At 46.3% G+C, this 26,659-nt stretch overlaps 2 protein-coding genes across 2 annotated transcripts; both read left to right on the top strand.

The window, feature by feature from the left end:
- Nucleotides 1-386: 386 nt before the first annotated feature.
- On the top strand, nt 387-15,323 carry VDAC1 (voltage dependent anion channel 1). Its single transcript, XM_042881592.1, has 9 exons — nt 387-467; nt 6,389-6,458; nt 7,012-7,061; nt 7,633-7,785; nt 7,876-7,928; nt 9,718-9,945; nt 12,904-13,054; nt 13,540-13,597; nt 14,358-15,323. Exons 2-9 carry the CDS (start codon nt 6,392-6,394, stop codon nt 14,447-14,449), a joined length of 852 nt encoding a protein of 283 aa, XP_042737526.1. The 5' UTR covers nt 387-467; nt 6,389-6,391; the 3' UTR covers nt 14,450-15,323.
- An 819-nt stretch (nt 15,324-16,142) lies between these two features.
- Nucleotides 16,143-21,855, top strand: CUNH5orf15 (chromosome unknown C5orf15 homolog). Its single transcript, XM_042881767.1, has 3 exons — nt 16,143-16,242; nt 19,118-19,713; nt 20,327-21,855. The coding sequence occupies exons 1-3, from the start codon at nt 16,143-16,145 to the stop codon at nt 20,456-20,458; spliced, it is 828 nt and encodes a 275-aa protein (XP_042737701.1). The 3' UTR covers nt 20,459-21,855.
- Nucleotides 21,856-26,659: the final 4,804 nt, after the last annotated feature.

Here is a 26,659-nt window from a genome sequence, read left to right as displayed (position 1 = left end):
GGCAGTTCTGAAAGGCGCCCAACGTCCTCATTCACCGGAGCATCTCCACGCCCCGCGGTCGGCCGTGCCCCGGGATGCTGGCCGCCTGCTGACTCACAGCCCGCCCAGCTACCTGCGGGAACGGGGATTCCAACCCGACACAGTTTCCAGCCGGGGCTGAGGGCCGCGCTCCGCCGGTCCCTCGGTGCCGCTTCGGGGGTGCTGCGTCCTGATCCAGCCGGGGTCGCTCGGTGCCGCCGAGTCCCGGGAAGGGCTCCCGGCTCCCGGTGCGGCTGCAGAGCCCGCCCCGTCCCGCCCCCGCCGCCCGTCCCCTCCCCGCCGTCCCCGCCCGCCGTCACGCAGCCGCCACCGCAGAGGCCGGGGACGCGCCGGGCCGGAAGGGGACGGGGTCAGGGGGAGCCGCAGCAGCCCGAGGCGGCACCGGGAGCGGAGCGCAGCGCGCGGTGCTGCCGCCGCGGCGGGGCCAGGTAGGGCGAGGGGGGTCCGGGTCGCCGGGTCGCCGCGCTGCGTGGTTGGGGGGGGGGAATGGCCGGTGCCGGGTGGCAGCCGATGGCGGTTCGCCTTTTTGCCCTCCGAGGCGCGTCACAACGGCGAATAACTGTTTTCTTACGTAATGTTCGGCACCCTGTTACGAAATCACGGCGCGGCTCCGGGGCCGTGACAGCTGAGGCCGGGCGTGGCGGAGCCCCCCGGGTCGGGAGCCGCTGCTGAGGGGAGCTTTGAGCCGCGGGGCTCCTGGTGTCGGAGCGAAGGTAGGCAGCCGCGCCTGGCACCTGCCCTGCCCTGCCTCGCTCCGGCTGCGGGGAGTCGCGGGGAGGCGGCCGGTGGCCTCGTGTTACCCCAGAAGCCCCGAGCAGCCGAGCCGCGTCCCTTTGCCGGGTTAGTTTCTCTTTCTCTTCTAATTCGGTTCTCGGGGTGGGGGGAAATGGCCGCCTGGGAACGGGAGGGAGTCGGGTTTGCCCTGGGAGCTCTGGGCGGCTGCAGCGGGGAGCTGCGTCCGTTCTGCCTCGTCACAGCCTCGCTGGGGACAGCTCTTGCTGGAGGGTAATGGAGTCCGTCTGTCCGTCCTGAGGGGTTTGGTTTAGGAAAAAAAAAAAAAAAAAAAAAAAAAAAAGGAGAGAAAAATGACAGAAAGTGAAGCAAAGCTGACTCATCCTTCCTGACCTGTGCACGCTGGGGGATATTCTGGGGATATATTCATGACAGTGCTGACATGGAGCCCATTGCGGTGTGATGGGGATCAGGAGCACTTGGAGGTTTCTGCTCATGCAGAGGATGCTTGAGTGTTCGGGTTGGGTATCAGGAGAAATTTCCATCGGTGATGGATGAGCATGGGCTGCCCAGGGAGTGGGGCTCACCATCCCCAGAGGTGCTCCAGAATGCAGGGATGGACTCTTGGGAACACGTCAGTGGGCACAGTGGGGCTGGGGTGGAGTTGGATTTAATGGTCTTAGATGATCTTTTCAACTTTAATGATTCTGTGATTCGTCTGCCTCAGGGGATTTAATCAATGTGATCTGGTCGGAGTTCCTTTCAGAAAGGCCTTACAGGGCCTTACCCTGCAATAAATCCTGCACCCAGCACGTTCTGTGGGAGGCTTACACATAGCCACAGTCTGCACCCTTTATTCCAGCCTGTTTGGGGCTGCGTGAGTTGGATGTGATGATGTGGGGCATCAATGGGGTTGCCCTGGCAGCAGGAGTGATGTCCCCTTGTCCCCACGGGTTGCAGTCAGGGAGCTCCTCACCTACGTGTGCTGTAGGAAGAGAGAACCCGCGTTGCTCTTTGGTGCTGGAGGAGCAAGGTGTCAGAACGTGCCGGGAGGGAAGGCGTTGTTTTAATTAGTCACCCCTACTGATGGATGTGAGGCGTTGCTGCAGAGGGGCTAGGCACCAGGGATGTGTCCATGAGCACGTTTGAGCTGTGCCCCTATGAGTGCACAGAGGGCCTTGGCCCTGCTGGGAGTGACAGCAGCACTGCTCCTCTCCTGGTCTGCAGGCAGCTGAAAGGAGCTGAGAGTTACTGTCATTTTTTAATTCAATGCACAGCATGTGTGCTTCTTCCTTCTTGCACTTTTAATGCAAACAGCAGCTACAGCAAGCTGCGGCATCCACAGCTCTGTTAAACTGATATTTATCTGTGATAGTTTAATTAGGGGTTTTGGTACAACGCTGTTCATAATTTATACCCGTGCAATTAAGAGCAGACTCTTTCTTTCTTTAATTCTGTAAATATTAGTTCAGACTAAATCACAGTATTTACGTTTGCTTTTAAGCTGTTTATTTCCCTTCTGCTCCAGTGTTTGTTGTGCTACAGATCCATAGCATAAATCCATCCTTAAAAACGAAATCTGCTCTATGGTTATGTAGTTTGAAAGCAAGGCTGCGGTCCTGCAGGTGCTGTAGATCATCACAAGGACGCTGCACATTTCACTAATACCTGCATGAATGAAATTGCAGGCTGCAGAGCTGTAAATTTGGAGCCATGATGGTCTGTGGATGGATGATGGCACAGCACAAGTTGGGGCAGAAAATGTTATTGTGTATTCTGTTCCGTAATGCAGAGCATCCCAAAAAACTTGTGTCCATGCCTGACGTGGTGTGTGACCCATGGCACTGCCCGGATCATTTGCGACTTAGTTTATTTTTACATCTCTGCAGAGTTGGGATTCAGAGCACACTGCTATCACGGCTTGGATCACAGAATGGCCAGGGTTGGAAGGGACCTCAAGGATCACGAATCTCCAACCCCCTGCCACATACAGGGCCACCAAGCTCCACGTTTAATGCTAATCCAGGCTGCCCAGGGCCCCATCCACCCTGTTCTTGAACACCTCCAAGGATGGGGCGTAATGAATGAAAAGCTTGAATGGCTTTGAGATCTGAGTGGGAAAAACCAAACTGCAGAGCCAGCGCCGGCCCCAGCAGTCAGTGCTGCCCCTGGCAGGGCAGGGTGCTGTGCCACACACTGAGCACTGCGGGTTCTTGCTGATGCACCGTATGGGAAACGGCTGCACAGCTGCGAGCCCAGAAACGTGCTTAAGAGCTTCATACCAAGGAACAATTTTTCTTTCCATAAAGGAGATAAATAGGAAATGCATCCGATCTTTCTTTTTTTTTGTCTTGAGGCAGAAGACCCTCATGTGATGATACCAGCACGGTTGGTGTCACAGCCTGATGCCCTTCCTCCCAGTCCATGTGTCGGAGGGATGCATCTGCTGCATGCCAGAGCTGTAGTGCTCATGGGCACAGGGAGCAGAAGCATTTAGGCCTATGGTTATTAATCAAGGAATGCTGCACAGGTTCAAGTTTATTAGGAAAAACGTGACTAGAGTAAGGTTAAATCCAGCCTTTTAAATTTCTTAGCCACAAATCTGATGGACTCCCCTTGTCTTCTTGGAAACTCAGCCATCCATTGTTTATATTCTTATTTTAAATTTTTTGAGAGCTCTTCCCCCTCATGTAAATTTCATGCTGTTGATAAGTCTGTTTGGGGAAGCATCGAGTAAGAGAGCAATCGATCACAGAAATGGACTCAGATTTGCAAAGGATGCCCTCATGGCTTGCTGTCTGTTGGGGCTGAACCAGAACCACACTGCAGACTGAAACTTTGCCACCTGTGACACTGGAAAATATTTAAACTCGTTCTGCTGGGCTGCCTTGTGTTCAGTGAAATTTGGCTAGGGCTGTGGGTGCCTCAGTCACGACTTGCATGGCAGTGTTACCCACTCAAGAAAATGGGAATATTTTACTACTTGAACATACAGTGCATAATCTCTTTGGTCTGCTTCGTGCTGGAGCTGTCGTTTGTGGTCACTCTGAGATATTTGCACAAGTGGAGAAGGATGAGAGCAATGATTTCATTTCTCTCCTATCCTAATCTGAGTTAATGTGCTGGGATCCTACTGGTGAAAAGCAAGGGCACTTGGCCACGGCCATGCCTTGATCCTTTAAGAGTTTGAATCCCCGCTAAGCATGCTTGTCTCACAACCTGCATTCGCACAGGATGTAATCAGTTTTGTTTTCCATCTGTTAAACGAGAGGCTTTGATGAGCTCAGGCAAACAGAAATAATTATTTTTGTTCTTGCTGATGTCAACAGCAAAGTTAACCAGCACATGCATATTTCATCACTCAGCCATTTCAAGCACCTTGTTCTGTGTGTTTTACCTGATTTGCCTTACAACAGGGATTTGGCTTCCAGTATTGTCCCTTAATTATAGTAATTGCCTAAGTGGAGATCTCAGCATCACCTGCTGTCCCATGGCAGCCGTGGCCGTGCTGCAGCCTGACCTGGCCTGTCCACCTGGCAAGCACAAACGCTCTGCTAAACCCAACCCAAACACACAAGGCATCCGATTTTCAAGAAAACATTTTGATTTTTATGAGTGACTCAAAGGGGCTGCTGATAAAACGTGTCTGATAGATGCCAAAATGCAGCTGGCGGAGCTGTGTGATCTAATTTTCAAGTGGAGGGATTTTAGCATTTTGAATTTTTGATGATGCTAAATGGGAATAGCCATCAGAGGGTTCTCCTGAGACCACGCTGCTCTGGCTGGGAGGATGCATTCCTCAGCCTTAACGACCCATCCCTCAATAGGGGGCCCTATGAGCGCCCCCGAGCTCTGCCCCGGGCTGCCATCTCCAGCACATGGTGCTGTGCTTTGGGGACTTCAGTGAGGAGCAGAGGATCTTCTCAGAGAAGTCTGTTAGTACTTGTTTTGTTCGTTGATTGATTTTGAAAGGCTGGTTTTCTGTTTCCAGAACCACATCTGATCCACTTTTGAAATGGTTTCTCCTGTAGAGAGCTGTGCTTGCAAACTAAATCCCAGCATTCTGCAAGAAATGGAGACATGTAGGCCTAATATGAGCAGCTGAAACTAATTGAAATTTGCTCAGAATATAAGTGTAGTATTTTCTAAATGTAACTGTTTGGCTGCTTACTCACGTGGAGTTGCAACTTACTAATGAGCTTTATCTGGACATGATGGGCCTTCTTGATGCATGCCTTCAAGAAAGGTTTGGGTTGGATACTGGGAGAAATTTCTTCTCCAAAGAGTGGTGATGCATGGGCACAGCTGCACAGGGAGCGGGGGGGAATCCCCAGTGCTGGAGGTGTTCCAGAGCCGTGGGGATGTGGCACTGGGGGGCACGGGGGGGTGAGGTGGGGTTGGACTTGGTCATCTTGGAAGTCTTTTCCGACCTTAATGGTCCTGTGGTTCCATGCAGGTTGTGTCCCCAGCTGAAGCCGCATCGCAGCACGCGCTCCGCTTTCAGTGCGTTCTGTGAAGACGGTTGGCTTTGATTCAGCCACCAGATGCAGTTTGTTCCCTCTAGGATAGGGATTCCTCACTTATGCAATAGCAATATCCTGCTTTAACAGGCAACGGCTTGTTGGGCCGAGCGGCTGCCCAAAGGAATGCCTATCTGCAGCTCGTGGGGTGGTACCTGCTAAAGAGGCTGCAGGCTTTGGGCAAGGCTGCGTCCCTGGTGCTCGCAGCCGGCTGCTCTGTTGTGGCTGAAGGGAAGGAAGAGTTTGCTGCTCAGGTTGGCTGTGTTGGAATTGTGGTGCAGTGAGGGCCGGCTCTGCATGCGTGGTTCATCTCCTTCACTTTTGTAAAATGAAGTCTTGCATAAAAAGGCAGGAGCGTACACTATTTCACATCACTTGATTTTGCTTCCCTAGAACAAAAGAATATGGATTTAGTTGGTTTGTTCCTCTCAGGATCATTCATGGTGTCCCTTCATTCCTCTTCTCATCAGGCTTGGGTTTTCACCAGAAAAACACTTCCAGGTCAATGGCTAAGGAGAAATTGTATCTGTTAATAGCAATTCCAGAGCCAAAGAAAATGGAAGGTGAAGAATGAGCACTTGTTGATTTTGCTAACATCAGTGTTAGCCATTTGCTGCTGTCAGTTAGGGAGGGATGGGAGTTACAGCTGCTGGATGTCTGTTCTGATTACATTTGCTGGGAGGATGACCTTGGCGTTCTAATTCTTTGCATCAGAACGCATCGATAGTTGCAAGTAACAGAAGGGTTTCCTAGAAGTTGTTTAAAAAGTCACTCATTCCTGTGGTTCTACTGATAAGGGCACAACTGTTAGCCCTTTGGAAAGGCACAGACAACTTACATGTGTTTTGTTGGTTTTTTTTATGTATTTGTTCTACAATCTCAGTGCTAAATGCATGTTTATCACTTAGCAAAAGGACAAACTCAAATTGCAGTATTTGCTGTAGCTGTTTCCTTCTGCCTATATCTAATTGATAGGTTGTGGATAGAAAACTGTCTGAAACTTAGCAATTAGGCTTTAGTTGCTTTTTGCTTAAGCAAATTAAATAAACAGCTTTCTGAGCACTGTAACCATCCCGTTTTTTCTTCCCCCCCCCCAGAAAATGGCTGTTCCACCTGCTTATGCTGATCTGGGCAAGTCTGCCAGAGATGTGTTCACCAAAGGATATGGTAAATAAAGCCAACAATAAGTGATTCTCTGATTCTTGAAGCTGTTACGATTTTGTTATTTTTCTCTGATAAATATTCCACTAATTTCCGTTAGAATCCAGAGTTTCCTATGTCCTAGCTTCACATTGCCATGGCTGCCTGCAAAGGCAGGTGACTTATTCTTGCTTGCACAAAAGTCTTCATGTTCCCCGTGGGTCTGTTGTCTGCTTTGAGAGCAAACGGGGTGTTGCATTTTGACTGTTTCCATCCATCATGAATAGGACTATTGATGTCAGTAATTTCCTAGTGAAAAAGCTGCTGCTCAGTATGAATGAAGGCATTCTTACCTAGGCTGCTCCTGGTGCTATGCAGGGCAGCAGGGCTGCTGCCTGAAGGCAGCGTGAGCTGTGTAAGCTGCTGCTTTACAACCTGGGATTCAGCAGCTGTAGCCATGTTTTGGATTTTGTTTTATTTTAATAGTTCACAGCAGATTTAGAGAGGAGCTTTGAGGAGTCAGTCAGACATGCTTTTCAAATTAACTTGCACATAATTCATGTTTTTGTTCATCTTCTAGGTTTTGGGTTAATAAAACTTGATTTGAAAACAAAATCTGAGAATGGACTGGTAAGTGTGGGCAGGGACTGAAATCCCAAACGTGGCAGTGTTCCTATGTTTGCCCTTTTTAAAAATAGAAATGCCTCCCTTGCTCTCCCCATATCAGCTTTCAGATATTATAGCCCTGCAAGTTACCCTGCCTTTATGCAGGACCTGGAGCAGGTGCTGCAGGGATGTGCTGTGTGCTGTTCTTAGCACACACTGAACGCATACAATGGACACGTAACCATGTGTTGGAGCTGATCTTAAGAGCATCTCTGTGAAGCTCTTGCAGCCCTCTGTGCCCATTCACAGGTACAGCTCACACACTGAGCTCTCAGACCAGCTGCCAATGCTGCGTTACACCGGTGGTAAGAATCTTCTCCTCTCTGCCCCACGTCCTTCAGCAGGCAGTGCTGCTTTTCCCTGACGTTTCTGTGGGCATGTTGATGTTAATGACTTGCAAACATGTTCTTAAATCTTTGAGAAAGATGCAGGTCTTATTGTCCCAAATTACCATGACTAATAACTCTACAAGGATCAGTGATCCCGTGAGTACAAAAAACAGAGTGATGTATATAACTTCCTTTTTCCTCTTCAGGAATTTACAAGCTCAGGTTCTGCAAACTCAGAAACGAGCAAAGTCAGTGGTAGCTTGGAAACCAAATACAGATGGGTGGAATATGGACTGATGTTCACAGAGAAGTGGAACACTGACAACACGCTGGGAACTGAGATCACTCTTGAAGACCAGGTAACTTTTGGCCTAAAGCATGCAGCTCCCAGATTCACTTGTGACAATGTCTGATTAGAAATCCAACCAGTGAATTTCTTTTCTGTTCAGCTTGCACGTGGCCTGAAGCTGACTTTTGACTCCTCCTTCTCACCTAACACTGGGTAAGATGTTAGTAAGCTTCAGAGACACACACACACACACAAAGCTTTTTTTGGTTGTTTTAGTCTTCCAAAGTACTGTCGTCTTTACTCCTTCTGTTGACCTAAGACATCAAGGCATTTAATAGTCTGCCTATGCACAATGAAATCTTGTATATTTAACTATTAGTGAACAGTCACTCTCTAAACCTAACTTTGAAATGCAGTAACTTGGAAATTACAGTCAGAATCAAGAAGGTTTTGTTTCTGCCCCTGTTGCTTACTTCTGGCCATGGCAGAAAACGAGTGCTTCGTTCCTGCCTGAATAAAAAATGCCAGACAAATCAGCTGTAATGCAAAGCTTAACAAGCTCCACAAGCCAGTTGGCCGTGGCTCTAATAGGTCGACACAGTAATTGGGCTCTTTTCCCAAGCTGAATTTGTCATCTGAGTTCCTGCTGGCTGCAGAGTGCCGTGGTGCTGCACCCTGCGATTGGATGCCACAGTTATGTGGGCCAGAGGGATTAAGCAGCAGCTGTAGGGCTGTATGTTGGTTTATTTTTTCTTTCCCCTCTTGATTATCTTTTTGCAATCAGTGCTGCCAGTTGAGCCACAATGGTCTGTTCTGAGCTGCTCAGAGCTGCAGTGGCTGTAGTCCCAATGGTGGCTTCATCCTGACTGAAATGTCGTGTTCCTCACTGCCAACTGCTTGCTGCCCATTCTTTATTCTGAATTAACTGGATGTTTTTGCATTTGTCAACCAGAATAGTCTCCAGTTTTTGTTGATAATTATTCCTTAGCTTCTGCAGTAATTGCAGGCAAGCTAATGCTAGCGTTTCTGGGACTCCTGCTCTTCCTAAATTCCTGAGTCAGAAATAATAGTAATAATTGCAATAATAGAGAGCAATCTCTATACAGGTCTGATGCAGCACGTTTTGCAGATCTTGGTGACTCTGCTAGCTGAAGTGGGCAGTTGATTAGAAATTTCATATCAGCCTTACTTTTCTGAAAGGATTTCAGTAAATGATTTGGTCAAAGAAAAAAGAGACATGAGAAAAGAAAAACAAACAAAACAACCTTAAAGAAGAGCAGCTGAATGTTACTCCTGCAGTGTGAGGATCTGCTCCATTGATGTCAGCAGTCATAAGGACACACGAGCAAGCACTGTCCTGGCCAGTAGTCTAAAAGAAGGAAGTGACTTGGGAAAGTTTCTTTCTGCAATTTGCTTTCTTATGGCTGTAAGCACAAAGTGCTCTAATGCATCATAAGGAGGAAAGGGGGCTGTCAGAGCCACTGAAGCAGCCTGCTTCCTTAGCAGCTGAGACCTTCCCCTGGGAAGCTGGAGGCAAAAAAGTGGTTTGTTGTTGTCTGTCAGAATAAGTGAAATTATGCAGTAACCAGGATTGCCTAAAAGCTGTTTGTCTGGGACAAAAGGTGAACTGCTTTTGTCTGTGGCAAACCTGTGAACTGTTAGTTTCTGTTATTCCCTTGTCACTCCTAAACTACTGAGAAATCAGTTTGTGGTGAGGATTTGCTTTTGTCACCTCGAGTCTGGCGACTTGTGCTGCTGCTCAGCAGAATGCAGCTCAGAAGGGCGTAGAAAAGCACCGCAGTGCCTGTGATTGCATCTACTGATGTGTGGATGAATGCATTTTTTTCAAACGTGAAACCTAGGGCGGTGATGTATCCTGACTCTCCAGGTACGTATACTTTATCCTCACAATCTGTTACATGGAGTTAAAGTAACTGATTTGATTGAGTTGCCACCTGGGAGTGCCTTTTCAAGGATGTGAGATTCTTTCCTTTTGCTTTAGGAAAAAGAGTGCTAAAATTAAGACAGGATACAAAAGGGAACACATCAACATGGGCTGCGACATGGATTTTGATATCGCCGGTCCTTCGATACGTGGAGCCCTGGTGCTTGGCTACGAGGGCTGGTTGGCAGGTTACCAAATGACTTTTGAGACAGCAAAGTCTAGAGTGACCCAGAGCAATTTTGCTGTTGGCTACAAGACCGATGAGTTTCAGCTTCACACTAATGTGTAAGTATTGGAGGATGGGCATTCAAAAGAATTTAAGAGGATTTTGATGCTTCCAGAACAGTGATGGGGCAGAATTTCAAAACTGGAAAAGAGGGAGAGGTGGCTCTGACATTGCTTCTTCATTTGGGATGGCAAGCTGAGTTTTACAGTTGCATTTGCTTTCCACGTGTATGTGGGTGCATCTATAGTCCATCCTTCTGACACACAAAGACACACAGTGACTTCTGAAATCTCTTAGTGAAATCATAAAACAAGTGGGTTTCAGAAATATTGTTCAGGAATGTTGAAGTAAAAGCAGTGCTTCCCTTTTGCACACATAAAAATTGAATAACTATAGTGGTTTGATCTGTAGAAGAAGGAATTTACGACAGGATAAGAGGATGACAGTAACAGAAAAGGGGGATCCGGTGGAAGAGATATGGACTGGCTTCATTTCAAGATTGGAAGGGATAGGATTGAAAAGTTTGCTTTAGTATTGCAACTCCTGGTAATCTATACATCTATACACAGGCATTTGTGTTTTCTGAACGTTTGTGCAGAGAGAAACCAGGATTAAATTCCTCAAATGTAGTTTTTGTGCCTTCTGTTTCTCTTAAAAAAAAAAAAAAAAGCAATTAATGTCTTTAATAAGACAGGCTTTTTAAAAATTATTATTATTTATTATTATTATTTTTAAGATTAGGCATTCCCTACTCCACCCCCTTTACCACTCCCTTGGGTAACTGCATATTTTGCATGTAGCAGAGCTGTTGCAGGCTGTTCCCATTTCAGGGCTGAACAACCATTCTGCTTTCCTGGAGCTGCTGCTTCAAAGGCTTTCTGTTCTGTCTCACGCTGTTTTGCAGAGATCTGTTTTAGGAAGCTGCTTTACAGAACAATTGAACCTTCACAGCCCAGGCAGCGTGTTTGAAGGACTGCCAAAGCACTAAAATGTGGGCAGAAACTTTCATCACACCAATACAAGGGGTTCCCTCCACTCAGCAGTTATGAACTATTCCTTCAAGCATGGCTTCCGACTTTGTTACACTGTAGTTCAAAACACTGTATTATTGGCTTTTGCTATAAAATGCAGTAATTGCTATTACTCCTGATTAAAGCAACAGCAGAAAATGACATCAGAGCGTTACAGTGGGAGCTGAGCCCCTGCTGCTGTTCCTTGGATCCCCAAGGGTCTGTTATCAGGTCATTGTTACTACGAGTGGATGATGAATGATCTTCAGACGATGCCTCATTTCCTTGTTTAGCATTCATACTAAACGCAAATGTGACATGAACAGAAAGCTTAATTATTGATGTTAATGGCTTAGCTGGGTGCTGATGGCATGTTTCAGCTTTGAAGCATGTAAAATCCAGGAAACTGTCCTATTTGGAATTTGCATGACTGGTGTGCTGGGTCCTTATATCTAGACAGCTCAGGGCATCAAAAGGATGCTGTGGCATGGGAGATGAATGGAGAAGGTGGGGCTTGAGGCATCGCCTTCTGCTCTGCCTGCTTCACAGAGCAGCCAGGGGCCTGAGCAAGTTGCTTTCCTTCATGGTGCCTTAATATCTGCATTTCCATAGAGGGGTAATGTGTTTGATCTATGTGTGAAAAGTGTTATTACGATTACTAGAATTAAAAAGAGCTTTGATTTTTTTTTTTTTTTTTAACTTTAAAATAATGTAATAATTCATGATAACTAAAGGGAGGCAGGGCTGGATAATTTCTAGTTTTAAATATGATTTTCCTCACTATTGGAGCTTAGCTCAGACCGCCCCCCCTAATGTTGCAGGTCAAGACAGAGCTGTATGGGAACCTTGCACAAAATCTGCCTGTGTAACCAGCTCTCCTCAGTCCTTTTTAATTCCTCCTTTTCTTGAGAGCCAAGCCCACGCAGTTATATGTGAGCTTCAGTCTTATCTGAAGTATTGTAGCCTTTTTCTGGAAGAATTGCTCTGACAGTTTAAAAAGCTGCTGCTATTGCTTCGACCATGAACTAGGCGATCACTGTTATGACCTCATGTGCACTGTGCCAAACAGGTACAAGTGGAAAGATTCTAAGGCTGCTTTGTAAAATCGCTGACGGTTTGCTGTTGTCCAATAATGGAAGCCCATTTATTTCGTAATTTAGAAATAATAATAGGTATTTATCTGCAAAGATCTTGTGGTGTAAAGCTGTGCTGTGTCCTCTGTTAAGAAAATGAGTTACAATGGACGTTCAGATGCTCGCTTGTTTAGAGGGACTGCAGTGCTTACACAAATTATTGTTTTTGTCATCTGGGTGCTGTAAGGTTTTGCACTCCATTTTCCCCATTTTATTCCCTCTGTGTCCCTGGCGTAAGCAGTAACTGGAAGTTCTGCTGCTCAGTAGCCAGACTGTGGGCTGTGGATGCTGTGGATGGCTGCAGCTCTCTGCAAACCCAAACGAGTTTCATTTCAGTTTCAAGTCCAGAGACTTCTATAATGCAGACATACCACAAAGGCCATTACAGGTGGTATTCATTTGTAAAAGCTGACGGACTCGGAAATTAAATTGGCACCTTCACTTGTGATGCAGTTCATCTGTGTCAGGTAAAAGCACACTGTGATGGAGGTGCAGCCTCTTCTGGGCACCAGGAAGGTGCATGTTTGGGAATGCAGTTATTTCATAGAGAATAATAAATGTTTTTTCTACAAAGATTCCTGTCTACAGAGCAGGGAAAATGGGAGGCTGTCATCGTTATCATTAATTTATTTTTGATAGTTTCTCGTGGTTGTTTTTTTTTTTTTTTTTTTCATACATTGCTTGTTGAAATATGGTAACCTTCAATGAATTTATGCATTTAAAAATGACTTCATAACCAATCTGGCCAAAATCTTTGTTGTTACCGAGAGATTAAATGAGTGAATGTTCTACAAATAGAGATCTAACTGGGGGAGGGGGGGGGAAAGATTGCTTTGGGATACAGTTTAAACCTTGGCTGCTGTGTTCCTTCCAGGAATGATGGAACAGAATTTGGAGGCTCCATTTACCAGAAGGTGAATGATAAACTGGAAACTGCTGTAAATCTTGCTTGGACAGCTGGTAACAGCAACACTCATTTTGGCATAGCAGCCAAGTATCAGATTGACCCAGATGCCTCTTTCTCTGTGAGTGCCATACATTTATAAGCATTTGAAAGTAGCTTCTTGTAGTAGAAATGTGAAGCAAGTTTACATCAATGAGTAAAGTAGTTTTGGGGCAATTCCATGGCATGTGCCAACTCTATTGCCAATTCGATTGGCACACGCCTCCACTTGTCTCCCTTTTGGCCACATGAGAGCACAATTATTGGATTTCCCTTGAAACTGATACAGAATGTTTTATCATATTTATTGGGCACTGTTTTGAGAAATTTTCAGTCCACATTTTTGAAAAAATTACAAATGTGGTCAACAAAAGCACAGTTTATGGTGACTACAGATGCATTGATTTTGGATTTAAGTTACAGCAAAAGTTATCTCCAGATTATTTTGTGTGTGTGTGATTTGAAGTGTGAAATTGTTGATGCATTTAAAAGGCATTACTTAATTTGTGGGAGGGGTTTTGAAGAAAGACAACAAATTCTTGACATGTGGTCTTTTTCTCCATTAAGGCTAAAGTGAACAACTCCAGTCTGATCGGACTGGGATACACTCAGACTTTAAAGCCAGGTAAGTCTATGCAGAAGGAATTCAGAGATCAGTAAATAGCATTTCAGTCTTGAAATATCAGAGAGGCTTTGTGCAACAGTATGTGGTTGGTTTTGTAACACTGCTGTTCTGTATGGCAACCCAGTGGTGAACTTCTCCACAGACTGCTCTGTTAGTTTGGGATGCCTGTTGGAACCAGAATTGCTTGACCAACACCCACTGACCATCAGATACTCTTTTGTAGACACCAAGTCCTGTCACTGAGTTTCTTTGCTTGAAAATGTGACGTTCCCATGGGCTGCTGGTCCAGGAAGAAGGCAGTCTTACAGCTGCCCAAGTGGTTTTCATGTAGTCTAAAAAATCTGCTGCCAGGATACCAAGCAGGTTGATTGCTACATCAGACGTGACTCAGGGCTTTTCATCCCAGTGTTTTAAAGAGGTGTAGAAAGGTGAATAAGTGTCAAGGTGCCAGTTTTCCATTACACCTGAGTCTAAAATTAGATTCATCTGAAGGCCGCCAGCAGTGAACCCACTGAGAGCTTCAGTTGTTTGGAAGGATAAAAAGTCAACTGTCACTGTGGTTTGTTTTATCCTAAGTTTGAGAATTCAGAAAGATTTAATATTTGCAGACTGTTTGAAGAAGTCCAGACGTTACGTGGCTAGCTGCCAAATCACACGAATGCAGCCACTCGGCAAATTACAGCAACACAGATCCTGCAGTTACTGAATGTAAAGCTCATTCCAAGTTTTAACTTGTCTTTCCTCTCGCTTCTATTTGCAGGTATCAAGCTGACATTGTCAGCTTTGTTGGATGGCAAGAATGTCAATGCAGGTGGTCACAAACTTGGACTAGGTTTGGAATTTGAAGCATAAGAAGAGATTTTACAATCGTTGATTTGAAAATACAGCATAGCTACCTTCAGAATATAGTGTACCTTTCAATGTTGTATGTCTGGGATGCAAGTAATGCTTATCAGTCCTGCTAGTCCTGGTTAAAGACAGCTAAGCTTTAAATTGATGTTTCAGAAATGGAGACAAAAAGCATTCTAAGAAGTCTGAATTCCAGGCTTTTATTTTTTTCTGGTTTGGGATGTTATTGCCCATCTTATCTGTCAGCTGCCATGTGATAGCAAACAGGAAGGTGATATTACCTTTACAAACATACTGACTGCACAAGGAATATGTTAGTGTGATACAAGAACTGTTATGTCGAGAATTGCAGACCACTGCTGTACTGTTACTTCCTTATGCAAAACGTTCTGGCACTTAAGGCCTCAATTCACTGTGGAATGTGCAAACTTGCCTGAAAAAAAGGGATTATTTTTTTTGTTCTGATGGATGTTTCACAACTGGTTTGTCTCATTTGGTTCTTCTACACCTACAGCTGTCTCGAGAACACTTTAGGTTGTCTACTTTGTGTAACTGCTGCCAAGAAGGTTTGATGTGACTCAGCCAATACTACCTGTCCTGTGCTGTGGTTCCTTTCCCTTGCACTGAATGGAAAGCTTGTAAGACAGGGCCATAGTCAGGGAAGAGTGTTTGTAACTGCAATCACATAGTTGCATCACTAAATTCAAAATGGACTTTTGTTTTATTACCACTTTTTTTTAGCAACTAAATGGGTACATTTTTAGAGTCTTCCATTTTGTGTGGAAATAGACCCCAAAGTGCTGTACCTGACACTACTAAAACTGGATACAGAAAAACCAAACCCAACTTGAATAAAATGTTGAAATATCACCTTTTACTTTGTGTATGAACTGTGGCGATGATTTTGTACTGCTTCTTTGGATCTGCGGGGAAATTGTCAGCAGTTCAGTGCTTTTTTTGGTGGCACACGTTAAAGAACTCAGAAAATACATGAATTAAAAATCAGAAGAATCACCAAAAAATACAGAGTATGAGAAGAGGAATGAGCCCCAGCTGTTTGGTCTTCAGAGTTGTCATTTTTTCTAATGCATTAAGAGAAATAAGGGCTCTTTTCACCTTCTCGGACTTTCTGCCCAGTCTTGGCTGCCTTGCATGAAAGCTGACTGGTGCCTGTGTGGAATGGCTCCGACCATTCAGACATGATAATACGGTTCTATCGCCTGTGAACAGATGGGTGAAGCAACAGGCAGATGCTTCAGGGATAACCAGGAGTTACTGAGGGCGCTGTTAAAATGCCTCTTGAAATGCTCATCAGGGTTGGGGCGTCAACCCCCAGCTGCCATGGTTGTCACTGGGGATAAGGGCGGGCAGTTATTTCTCTCCTGTTAAAGTCCATAAATCCGTCCGGCGTTTCTGGCGGGAGCGCGGGCCCCGCAGAGGCTGCGCCCGGCCTCCATCCTCCAGCTGAGCTCAGGGCCAGCCCTCCTCCCGTCAGCGCCGCGCTCCGCCACGCCCCGCTGCGACAGCCCGACCGCCGCGGGACCGCGCTCCCCACAGCGCATGCGCGTCGCTTTCCGCCCAGGCGCACGCGCGGCGGTTTTACGTCCGGCGCGCAGGCCTTCATTCCTGCGCATGCGCGCCGCCCTCCCTGCGTGGGGGCGGTGCTGTCGCCACGTCCGTGGGAGTGCCCGGCAAGATGGCGGCCGCCGGCGACGCGCGCTCCTTGGCGGGCCGCGCGCTCTGCCTCGTCTTTCTGTGCGGCTGGGCCGTGGCGGAGCGCGGCCTGCAGGCCTCCGGTGAGCTCGGCAGGGGGTGGGCGGGCCCCGGCGGTGGCGCCGGCTGTGTGGGGGCGAGGCGGTGCTGAGGGCGGACGCCCGGCCGTGGTTCGTTGTTTTTCTTCTTCATCACATTCACATTCAGCACATTTCGACCTAAGAATCGGCCTGGTTCCACCCGACCCGCCGGCGGCGGCGTCCGCTCCGTGCTCCCGCCGTTACTGCTTTCCTGACTGTTGTCTTCCCGTGTGCCGCCCGCTTTCTGTGCTGTGCCGTTAACCCCGCTTCTGCTCCTCTCCCGGCTGTTCTTCATACGCAGCTCGCTCCGAAAGTTCTGCCTCCCGTTTATTTCCGCGGAAACCACCGCAGATATCCCAAAAGCAGCAGTTCTTCCCCGCAGCCACCACCGTTAGCTGTGCGTTTTTGCCAGTGATGAACGAGGAGCTGCACCTGCCACAACTGCAGCAGTGGAGGAGGCTGCGGTGCCAGCTGGGTGCTCTGTGATCACAGCCGGGTTGGGATCCAGGAACGCTTGTCAGGCAGCAGGGAATGCTGGTGGGTGGGAAGGTCGGACCTTTACTGCCTCACCACCACCATCTGCCTTTGATGGCTTGGGCTGACATCATAAAATAGGAGGCGTGACCTTTGGAGCTGCATTCATAAAGTTTGTATTGTTCTGCTGTTGATTCTTAGTTTGGTCTCTTGAACCTGCAGGCCAGCTTTACCAATAAGATGTGTTTCAAAGGCAGTGAATTGCTGTTTGTTTTAGGTGGGCTGCTGCTCGGGTGGTGAAGAGAGCATGTGAAAGACAGAACAGCGCTGTTCTGCACCTTTGGTTCTTTTCCTGCCCCAGTGCTGCAGTGTCCCCACAGCTGCTCTGCCTGGCTCATGGGTGGGGGAATAATGGAGGAGGTGGCTCAGGGTGTGGAACAGAAAACTGTAGGAAACAAACAGTTTTTAGTTCCAGAAGCCGCCTTGCTTTCTAAGAAGTAAATTTCCCTGGAAGTGAGTTGTAACCCTGTCAGATATTTTTACAAGCAGTGTTTGCTTGTTTGTCTGTCACCACAATTAAGCATTAATATCTGTTTCTGAAGATAAGGCATCTCTGGGGCCAGGCACCATGTCTAATGTCATTGGACAGTGTTGTGTAACTGCAAACAGTGCAGCCACCCATTATAGTGCCAAATAGTTTTGAGTGGATATCATCAATTAGTGCTGGTGCTAAGCTTGCCACTCCTGTTAAAGAGTCAAAATTTTTCGGGAATAAGAGGAAGTTATTCCTTCTTGCTCGTTTGTGATCAGAATAAGGTGGAGAAAATAAAGCAGTGTTCCTTGCCTTGCTGATCAGGTCCTTAATAGCATGTATATTTTAATTTGATGCAAGTGACCTTCCAGAGAATTAACTGAGTGTGACTATATTTGGGCTCTGACATCACAGTCCGGAGATGTGGAGGTGTTCCTGGGCAGTTGTTGACATGCCCTTCCTATGGGCAAGGTACAAAGAATCTGTATCTGCTTCCCTTCTGCTCTTCCTTCTGGTTGAGCACTTAGATGAGAAATGTTTGTGAATTGTTCTCTTCGTTTCCCTATCTCATGAAAGAAGCAGAATTTGGAGAGATAGAGAGAGAGATGTTCATCAGAATTACTTAGTTCAGAAGTTGGAGTATTTGTAGAGAGAGATTCTTCTTTCCTTTCTGAATGAGAGACAAATAGTAATAACGAAATAATTTGCATCCAGTGTATTTTCTTGTCTCTGTGAAGTTTTAAATTGAGTAAGTTAATAACACTGATCTGTCTGCTAAAACCCAACTAGCTATAAATGTGAGACTTTCCTTGCAGCTGCCTTTCCTCATATTTATCTCCACATATGCAATTAGCTGGTTTGATTCCTGGGAGGAGAGAAGAGTTCCCTAAGCTTGTCTTCTACAAGAACTGAACAGTTAATGGTGATGTTCTGGGTAATGTTCTGGTTTGGACTAATAATTTCTTCAGCAATGACAAGTGTTTAAAGAGCTGATTTGGAGCTTAAGCCTTGAGCAACCATCATATCTGGTTCACGTGGGATGAGTGAGTCTTCTCTGTTCCGTGATTAAAGGGTATGGAAAAGGTGCCATACGAACAAGAAGTGTTGTAACTGATCCTCTGTATCTATATGTGTACATGAATGACATGATTCAGCATCCCCTGAATAATATTTTACTTGTGAGTACCTTGACACAAGCAGTTGGCTCAGTGCTTCATTTCTAGAACCTGTAACTTTCCGGTGAGGCAGGGAGCACTTAATGGAAGTCTTGTTCCTTGTTCTTGTAAATAAGGTTCGACGTGCCAAAAATACAAGGCGAGTATGGTTCTCCAATTGAGAGGCCTGCTGAGATTCTAAAATATTTCTTCACCTTTAAGGTGCCTCCTTGATTTGGATCTGGGAGTTTATAAGTAGCCCTTTTTTTTAATTCTAAAAGGAAATAAATAGAAAAGAGCAAACAGGTCGGGTTTACAGAGTGTTAATTCCTGATTCAGATCTCCCTGGTGATGAACAGCTGTGGTTGTAGGGAAGATGGTGACCAAGTGATCAGGTCTGTACAAATCTACAAGGGGAGCAAAGACACGTCTCTGACCTTCCGAGTCTGGGAAATGAGCATGTGAATTTGGCACACGTGTCCAATAGGAGTTATTATATAACTCAGGTTATTGCTCTTGTCTCACTTAAGGCTTCTCTTTTGAAGTTGCCGAAGTGCAGGATTCTGTATTTCTGTGGATGAATTTGAAAAGGTTTGTGGCATGAAATCTATCCTGCCTGTCTTTGTAAGGTTTCATCTCTGTGCCTGCAGTAATTTCTGATTATACTTGAAGTTAGTGCCTCGTCCTTAATGTTGACTGTTTCTCATCCCTTTCTCAGATGCTGTGAGAACAGAACTGGTTCAAAATATTTCTTCTGGAAATGAGAATGAGACCCTGAGCAGCTCCCAAAATTTGACAGACAACTGGCAGAGTGTAACCCCAACAAAAAAGGAGGCGAGCCCCACAACAGCTAAAATCAGTTCTGTCACCGTAGGAAAACCATCCACAGCAAAAGAGGATTCTGTGCCGTACGTTTCTCGTGTGGTGACTGTTAGTCCTGTATCTCAGGTGGATGTTGACGCTTCTGAGGATACTAAAATTGAGGAGGAAGACCTTCTGACAGATTTGAAAGATGCACTGAATAGTTCACCGCCCGCAGAAAAAGAAATTCTGGATTCAGATGGGGATGACTATGATACTTTTGAAATGACATCAAATTCCAGGTACAACCCAGACCTCCTCGAAATGCCAGAAGATGATGACTCTGACACCATCAGCAATTACAACGAGGAGATCAAGTCGCTGGATGAAAAGATCAAATACGTGTCTGTCTCTGGGTTGGAAGAAGAAGAGGACAGCCATTTCTTTTTTCACCTGGTTATAGTTGCCTTCTTAGTAGCTGTTGTTTATGTCACCTATCACAATAAGAGGAAAGTAAGTGTGCTTTGAAAGGTTGAGAGAATTGACTTTTGAAACCAAGTCGTATTGCTTTCTGAGCTGTTTCAGAGGAGGAGCTTAGCTTTTTGGAAAATGAAATCTTTGGTCACTTATCTTAGTTGTGCCACCAATGTGCAGACCATTACTGTCATTTTTATCTCTATAGTGAAAATGAATTTGAATCAAGCATTTTAGATGGGAAAATGAAATGATAGCATTGATAATCAGTTCGTGTTGAACGCTGGCAGTGTGTATGACTGAGTTCCAGCCATGGGAGATGAGCAAAGTAGTGTGAAGGTGATTTTGGTATTGCACAGGATTATAAACAGTGCATGCACTACACTGATGCTACAGAAATATCTGTACTGAAGGAATGATGGGCCGAGTGCTGAGTGCTGTGTTTTGCCAAACTGCAACTGAATTTGTCAGCATTTGATGGCATGGATGCTGTGAAAATGTCTGACTCTGGTGCTGTGTTTTATGGCAGCAGTAATATCGTTGCCAGGATAACTGGGCAGTGCTGTGGTGTGAATACAGTTGTTAAGCTGGCTGTCAAAACCAAAATGCTTCTCCATAGCACAACGTAAATTTGGGCTTCTTTTTCTTTCAGATCTTCTTACTGGTCCAGAGCCGAAGATGGAGGGATGGGCTGTGCTCCAGAACAGTAGAATATCATCGTTTGGATCAAAACGTTAACGAAGCAATGCCTTCTCTGAAAATTACTAATGACTACGTATTTTGAAAGCACTGTGATTTCAGTTTGCTCAACTTATCACTCTTTGCCTGCCTAGTCATGTAATGATACCCAGGTATTCTAAACATGCCACTTGTGCTGAAGTGAGAGGTAGTCTCTTGGAGCTGGGTGTTTTTGAGATTAAACCTCATGCAGGATCAAGGGCACACGGGTCTGTTTGCTACTTTGGTCAGATTTTAGATCAGCTGTAGAGGTGCAGTTTAATAATTAGTGCCGTTTCCATTCGTTAAGCTTCTTCATTTCTGTCTGGAGCAATCTTAATACCAATCCAAAACAAAAGCGTAAAATATTTTAGGTCTAATAAATTAATGAGTTTGGCATCACTAAATCAAATCAATATCTCTTTGCTAATCACTTATATGGCTCATGAATCTTGCTATATTGCAAACTTAAAATACAATTGCTTTTTCCCATGCTCAAATTCTGATGCTGCAGATCTTTCATCTTGTCTTTTTTGGTTCTGTTCTTGCTTTGCATAGCTTGATCCTGTTCTAGGCAGAATAGCTGGCATGACAGCTTTGTAATTTCTACATTTCTCACGCAGCAAATCATTTAAAAATAATTATATAGAAAGCATTTGATTTCAGAAGTTACTTATTGCAAAATGTTCCTGATCTGTGAGAAGGTGTGCAGCTTCGTGACTGTCCCACTGATAGTAACGACTATTGCATTTTCTTTTGGAATTAATGAATGGGAAATAAGCCTTGAACTGAAAGAGAGGTAGTTGACAGGCTTCCAATACAGCAAAGCTTTCTGTTGAATTTTAAATCCGTTGGGGAAAAAAGGTCTGTGGCTTGGTCTGTTATCAACAGGAGTGGGCTGAGAGAGTAAGAATGCTGTGTGTTGTTGTTATTCTGACCCAGGTAACAGGCAGATGGAAATAGCAGTGTGGGACTGCAGGTCTGCAGCCAGCAACTCTCCTACTTACACAGCAGTGTGAGGCAAGTTAGCGGTACGGTAGGGTGATCTGTTCTGTTTGAACCTTGTCTTTTCTACTTCCATTATTTATGTTTCCATGAGTTGTAAAATATAAAATCGTAGTTTTCTGTACATTCTGTCGGTGATTTTGTTTTCAAGTTGGTAAATATGTAAATAACGACGGGGCAGAACCCATAACTAATGGCTGGGTGCTGAAACAGTGATGTACCATTTGGGGAAAAAAGGAAAGCTTTGCAGCTGTTGGCTGAGGAACCGAAGGGCACAGTGCTGCCTTAGAAATGAAGTGCTACAAGCAGTGATTTGCTTTGTTTTCATAGCCGCCAGGAAGTAAAGTACAGGCAGAAATACCCCCCAAATCTTTTCTTGCAGTATTTTTGATCATATTTGGACTTGTATCACTTAGTATTTTTGAATAAGGTTTTTAAAATAAACGACAATAAGAAGTTTGTGTTTTGTTTTGTTTTGTTTTTTTTAATGTTATCTATTTCACTGCTTTTATACAATACCTTATGATAGCGAGCTTGCTTCAACTTGGGATCGAGCAGCATATCCAGAGTCAAATTTTGTTACTGGTGACATTGCTGTGTGCTGGGGCACTTGTTCCTTCCAGGGGAGCCTCTCACAGCTCTAACCTGGAGTCACTCACCAAACCTGCTTCTTTGCAGTTTGCTTTGCTGCCACTGCGGTGTATTTTGCAATGCTCTTCTGTGACAGCACTCACCCCACAGCTTTAGTGCCGAGAGTTGCATCTGCCTGTATTTAGGCCACCTTGGCTGTACTGCTGAAGGTAATACATTCTCTTTTGTTAAGGCCCTTTATCTGTCTTTGCTGAACGTGCTGGTGCATGTGGTGCCCTTTGAGGAGAAAATCCCATCTCAAGCCTTGTGCTCCTGCCACTCGTTTCAGTACAGAAGTCTTTTTGTTCATCTGACCCATAGGAGATCGTGAAGCCGTGCTCACACGTGTTCTGTAGCAGTGTGCAGCTAGCCATGCTTCCCTCCAAGCACTTCAGATGAAGAGCTGCTCTTTGCTTGCTCTGGCTATTTTGCACATTGTCTCACAAGTAAGAGAGAATTTTCTTTTAAATCTGCATTTTGTTAGTAAGGCTCTTTCTTTACCAATGACACTGAGGGAAACTATTCTGAGTGGTTTTAAATTATAAGCAATTAACATTCATCTGAAATCCTTGAAGTTCTTCAAACAGTGAGTTTCATTTGAGGTTGTCTGAACAGATGCATTCGTGGGATGCTCACGTATTATAAGTGCTTGGGGCTCCACGGGGCTGGTGGTGGCTGTATGAAGCTGCCCCAGCTGATAGGCTCAGTGTTGTGATGGTACTGGAGCAGAAAGTTTGTGGATGCATTCCAGCTAATCAATTTACATAATTATGTTGGTGGAATATCACTGTGTATGGGAACTGCTGAGTTCTGGCCTGAACCACTGATGGAGCACCTGGGGAAGGACCTGGGAGCACAGGTGAAGGCAATTCAGCTGTGATTGGAAGGGCTGCAGCCTGGCTGCACCTCTCAGACCCCATTTAAAGGCTGACAGCCAGTGGGGAAGGATCCCTTCCTGGAGCTCCCTCCTTGGTGAAGCTTCCCCTACAAACCTGGAATCTTCTGATATGGTGAGCAGTTTTCTTCCTTTCTAGCACCTCTCTACCGTGTTGGTCCTTCCATCATCACACCTTTGTTGTAACACCTTTCCCCTCGTGTTGATCTGCCCAGTTGCTGCACAAGGAAATCTTTTCATTCACAATAACCCTTGGAGTGCTGCCTGTGCAGGGGAAGCACCTCGATGAATTGTCTGGGTGGCTTGATGTGCTGCTTCCTAATAGCACCGATAAAAGGGGAAAGGTTTCACGTGATCCAATTCTGTAAGGGCTGCAGTCCCACCAGGAGAGTGGGCTGTTTGTCATCCCTGGTGCACTAAAAGAGCCATTTGCTGATGAGGTAATCAGGGCTCAACTACTGCTTTTTAATTTCTTTAATTGAATTTGCTCGTGGAAAATTAAGAGCAGGCAATGAAAAATGCGTAAGGTGCTGAGATCAAATAGAGGAAAAAGCGAACAGATTTATGTCGGATGTTGCCAACAAGAAATGTCTGATGAGTTCCTTCACTGCGGAAAGGGAACTTTCTCGCGTTAAGGTGAATTATGGCTTCCATCTGTATTCTGATAAAAGGCATAAAATAGTGGTGAAGAGCTTTCCCATTTAACTTCTCGAGGGGAAGGTTGAGGCTCTGTTTACGTAGGTTCTCATTAGTTGGGTTCTGTGGAATGTAGGAAGAAACAACGAGTGGGATTGTTTAAACAGATGATACATTTCACTTTTACTATCTAGGAAAAAAGCTCGTTTAAAATAGCTTGATTTTCCTACAGCTCACAGCATCCAGCCGTCCTCAGCTGCTGGGGAGCAGAGCGAAGTTTTGTCTAAGCTGGGTGCTGAGAGTTATGGGGGACGAAGGGGATGGAAGGTGCGGGGTTCCTACAGCGCTGCAGAAACAGCGGGAAGGGAAACGGGCCGCTTTGATTCCCCTCGCGCAGGCTGAGCAGAAGAGGAGCGCCGCGAGGGGAGCGGGCGTCCAGCACGGCGCGAGGCGGCTGCAACGGTGGGCGGGAAGTTTGAAAGCTGCTCCTGATTCAGGAAACGTGCAGGGAGAAGCGAGGCGGAGAGCGGCGGGGCGCGCGGAGGCCTGAGCTCCTGCGTCGCCAGATGGGCCGCGCTGTGGCCGCCCGTCTGTCCGTCCGTCTGTCCGTCCGTCCCCACGCCGTGCATCCCTGCCCCTAAAGGTAGGTGTGTGCTCAGCCCGGGGTTTGCTCTTTTAATCTTTTTCCTAGTTTGGTTTTTAGTCGCCCTGTTACACTGAACCGCCTCACTGTGCAGCTAGAGCAGAGCCGAGCTGGCCCGAAGTAATCGTCTCTTTCAGGGTGGAGATGGGATGCTTGTCTTGCAGCAGCAGCAGCAAGCTTAATTTGGCTGCTTTAAAGCTGTAATCAAATTCTCGCATAAAGCCAGCCCCCAAACGAGCATTTGACACGATGAGAGTCTGAGTGAATGGCTGCTTGCTGAGGTATCAGCACGATGATGAGTTCTGTTGCTGCAGGCCAGGCTGGCCGGCTGCTTTGGGCTTTCTTTTCACAGAATCACAGAACGGCCGGGGTTGGAAGGGACCCCAAGGATCACGAATCTCCAACCCGCTTTTGCTTAGGGCTCGCTCCTTGCGTTGTGTTCTAGGGGTGCAGGAGGTTTGGGATGCTGCCGTGCGTGTGGTCCCAAAATATCACAGCTCCCAAACCAAAGCTGCGTTCCTGTAGTGCTGAGGGTCGTTATGCTGCTAAACCCTCGTGTAAAGGCAGGTAGAGCAGCGATCCTCGGGGCCATGGATTCCAATGCCACAAAGCAGCAGAGCTAATGGCGTCCTTCCTGAATCTTTTCTTTCCCAATCACACTCTTTAAGGAGCCCAGGACGCTCTTTTTGTTAAATTTTTCTAATGCAGAGCACGCAAACGTCCTCGCCAACAAAAATGGTTCATTTCAGAACTTCTCAGCTTCGCTGTTTGCAATATACCTAATTAGAAAGAGAAGAATGAGATTTTTCTCTAATTGGTCTTTAAATCATTATCAAAATCATTTAGTAATCTCCTTAAACTTATTTTTAATTACAAGGCCTATTACCTTATAAAGTTATTAACACTGAAAATCACTAATCTCGGTGATTTCCTCTCCTTATTAAAACGAAACTACAAAGGTCGTGTTATCCTTATTGAGGTGCATTCATTACTAAATATTAAATGAAAGCAGATCTACTCTATACAAAGCTGTAAATCACGTTGAAATGTATGGAAGGAAGAGGCAATGGTTACATCCTCCACGTAACTGCCCCTCTGCACGGGGGAACAGCGAGCAGAATATTCTGGGATGCCTCCAGGGCGCAGCTTCCTGCATTATGGCAGATATTAAGGACTCACTTCAGGATGTCCCTGTTAAGGTTAACTTGCACTCAGCCTTAATGCTTCTGATAAAATCCCATATTTAATTATCGCGCGGTGATCTCTGGAGCTGTCATCGCTGGGGCAAGGGGCAACAAGGAAACCTTTCTTAGGGTGCAAAAGCTTTGGGGTTGCTGTGTGGGTCCGGCAGCCCGTTCCGCCGGGCTCAGCTCCCCCGGGCATTTCCCCGCGTGGCCACCAGGGGGCGCTGCCGCCGCGCCGATGCCCGCCCCGAGAAGCGGCTGCGCTGCTGTGTGCCGGGACTCCAATCCTTGCGTCCCCGGAGCTCCGTTTCTGCTTCCCGAGCGACTCGTGGCTCTCACACTTCACACGTTAGTTCGTCTGTAACTGTTTCACTCTTGTGCGACAAACCAAAATAACCTCCAGCTCCAACATCGCGGCTGTCGAACTCTCAGGAAACGTTTTCTCGACCCAGCGTGCGTTCGTGCTGTAGCACAACAGGAAAGCATGGGCATAAGGCACCAACCTGCCCAGAAGTCCCTGTGTGGGAATGGAGAAGTGGCTGCAAAGCAAAATGATGCTAACTGTGGCAGTATCAGGTGATGAATGTTACCTGAGAGCACCTCACCTTTCCCATAGCAATACCCAAACGAGTGCCACGTGTGAGTGCACGCGGATTTAGGGAGGCTGCCTGCACTTTACAGGCCGTCTGTATTCATGCTGCCAATGCCCGTTTCTTTGTTGTGTTTGGTGTCTGAAAAGTGGTTGCTTTGTGTCTGTAAGTAATTAGCTCACCTAATTACGTGCCTGTGCGGCACAGCTGAGCAAACTGTTGCACTCCGGGCTGCTCCGTGCAGTGATTAATGTCTGCAATCAGCTGTAGTTTCCAGCAGCAGTGCTGGAGCCAGTTGCTGGGGGTCAGGGAATGACCATAACCCACCATTAGGAGCCCCCACACCTCCTGATTCCTGTCCTTCTTTCTCTCTCTGTTAGTGCTGCTCTTTGGGCACAGAGCTGGAGCCCGAGGGGGAAGCGCCTGTGGCAGAGGTGGTTGCTCATTAAGAAAATGGCATTGAGACTTTGGGATAAGTTGGAGCTGATGTTGGGGCTCAGCAGTGGCACAGGGGTGGGCAATGGACCACGGTGGCTGCAGTGCTGCCTCAGGTACCTGATCATGCTGTGTGGGAGTGGAGAAGTTCTGAACTGACTTCAGGAGATCCCTGTATTAGTTTAATATAAGAGCTGTAGCTCCTTTAGGGCTGCATGGTGTGGTGCTTCCTGGGGTAAAGTCATGTGAA

Source organism: Lagopus leucura, unplaced genomic scaffold (genome assembly GCF_019238085.1).
Source record: "Lagopus leucura isolate 7727_CA_CO unplaced genomic scaffold, USGS_WTPT01 Super-Scaffold_100030, whole genome shotgun sequence".
In the NCBI taxonomy this organism is placed as follows: Eukaryota; Metazoa; Chordata; class Aves; order Galliformes; family Phasianidae; genus Lagopus; species Lagopus leucura.
This window is presented reverse-complemented; position numbering and strand designations above follow the sequence as displayed.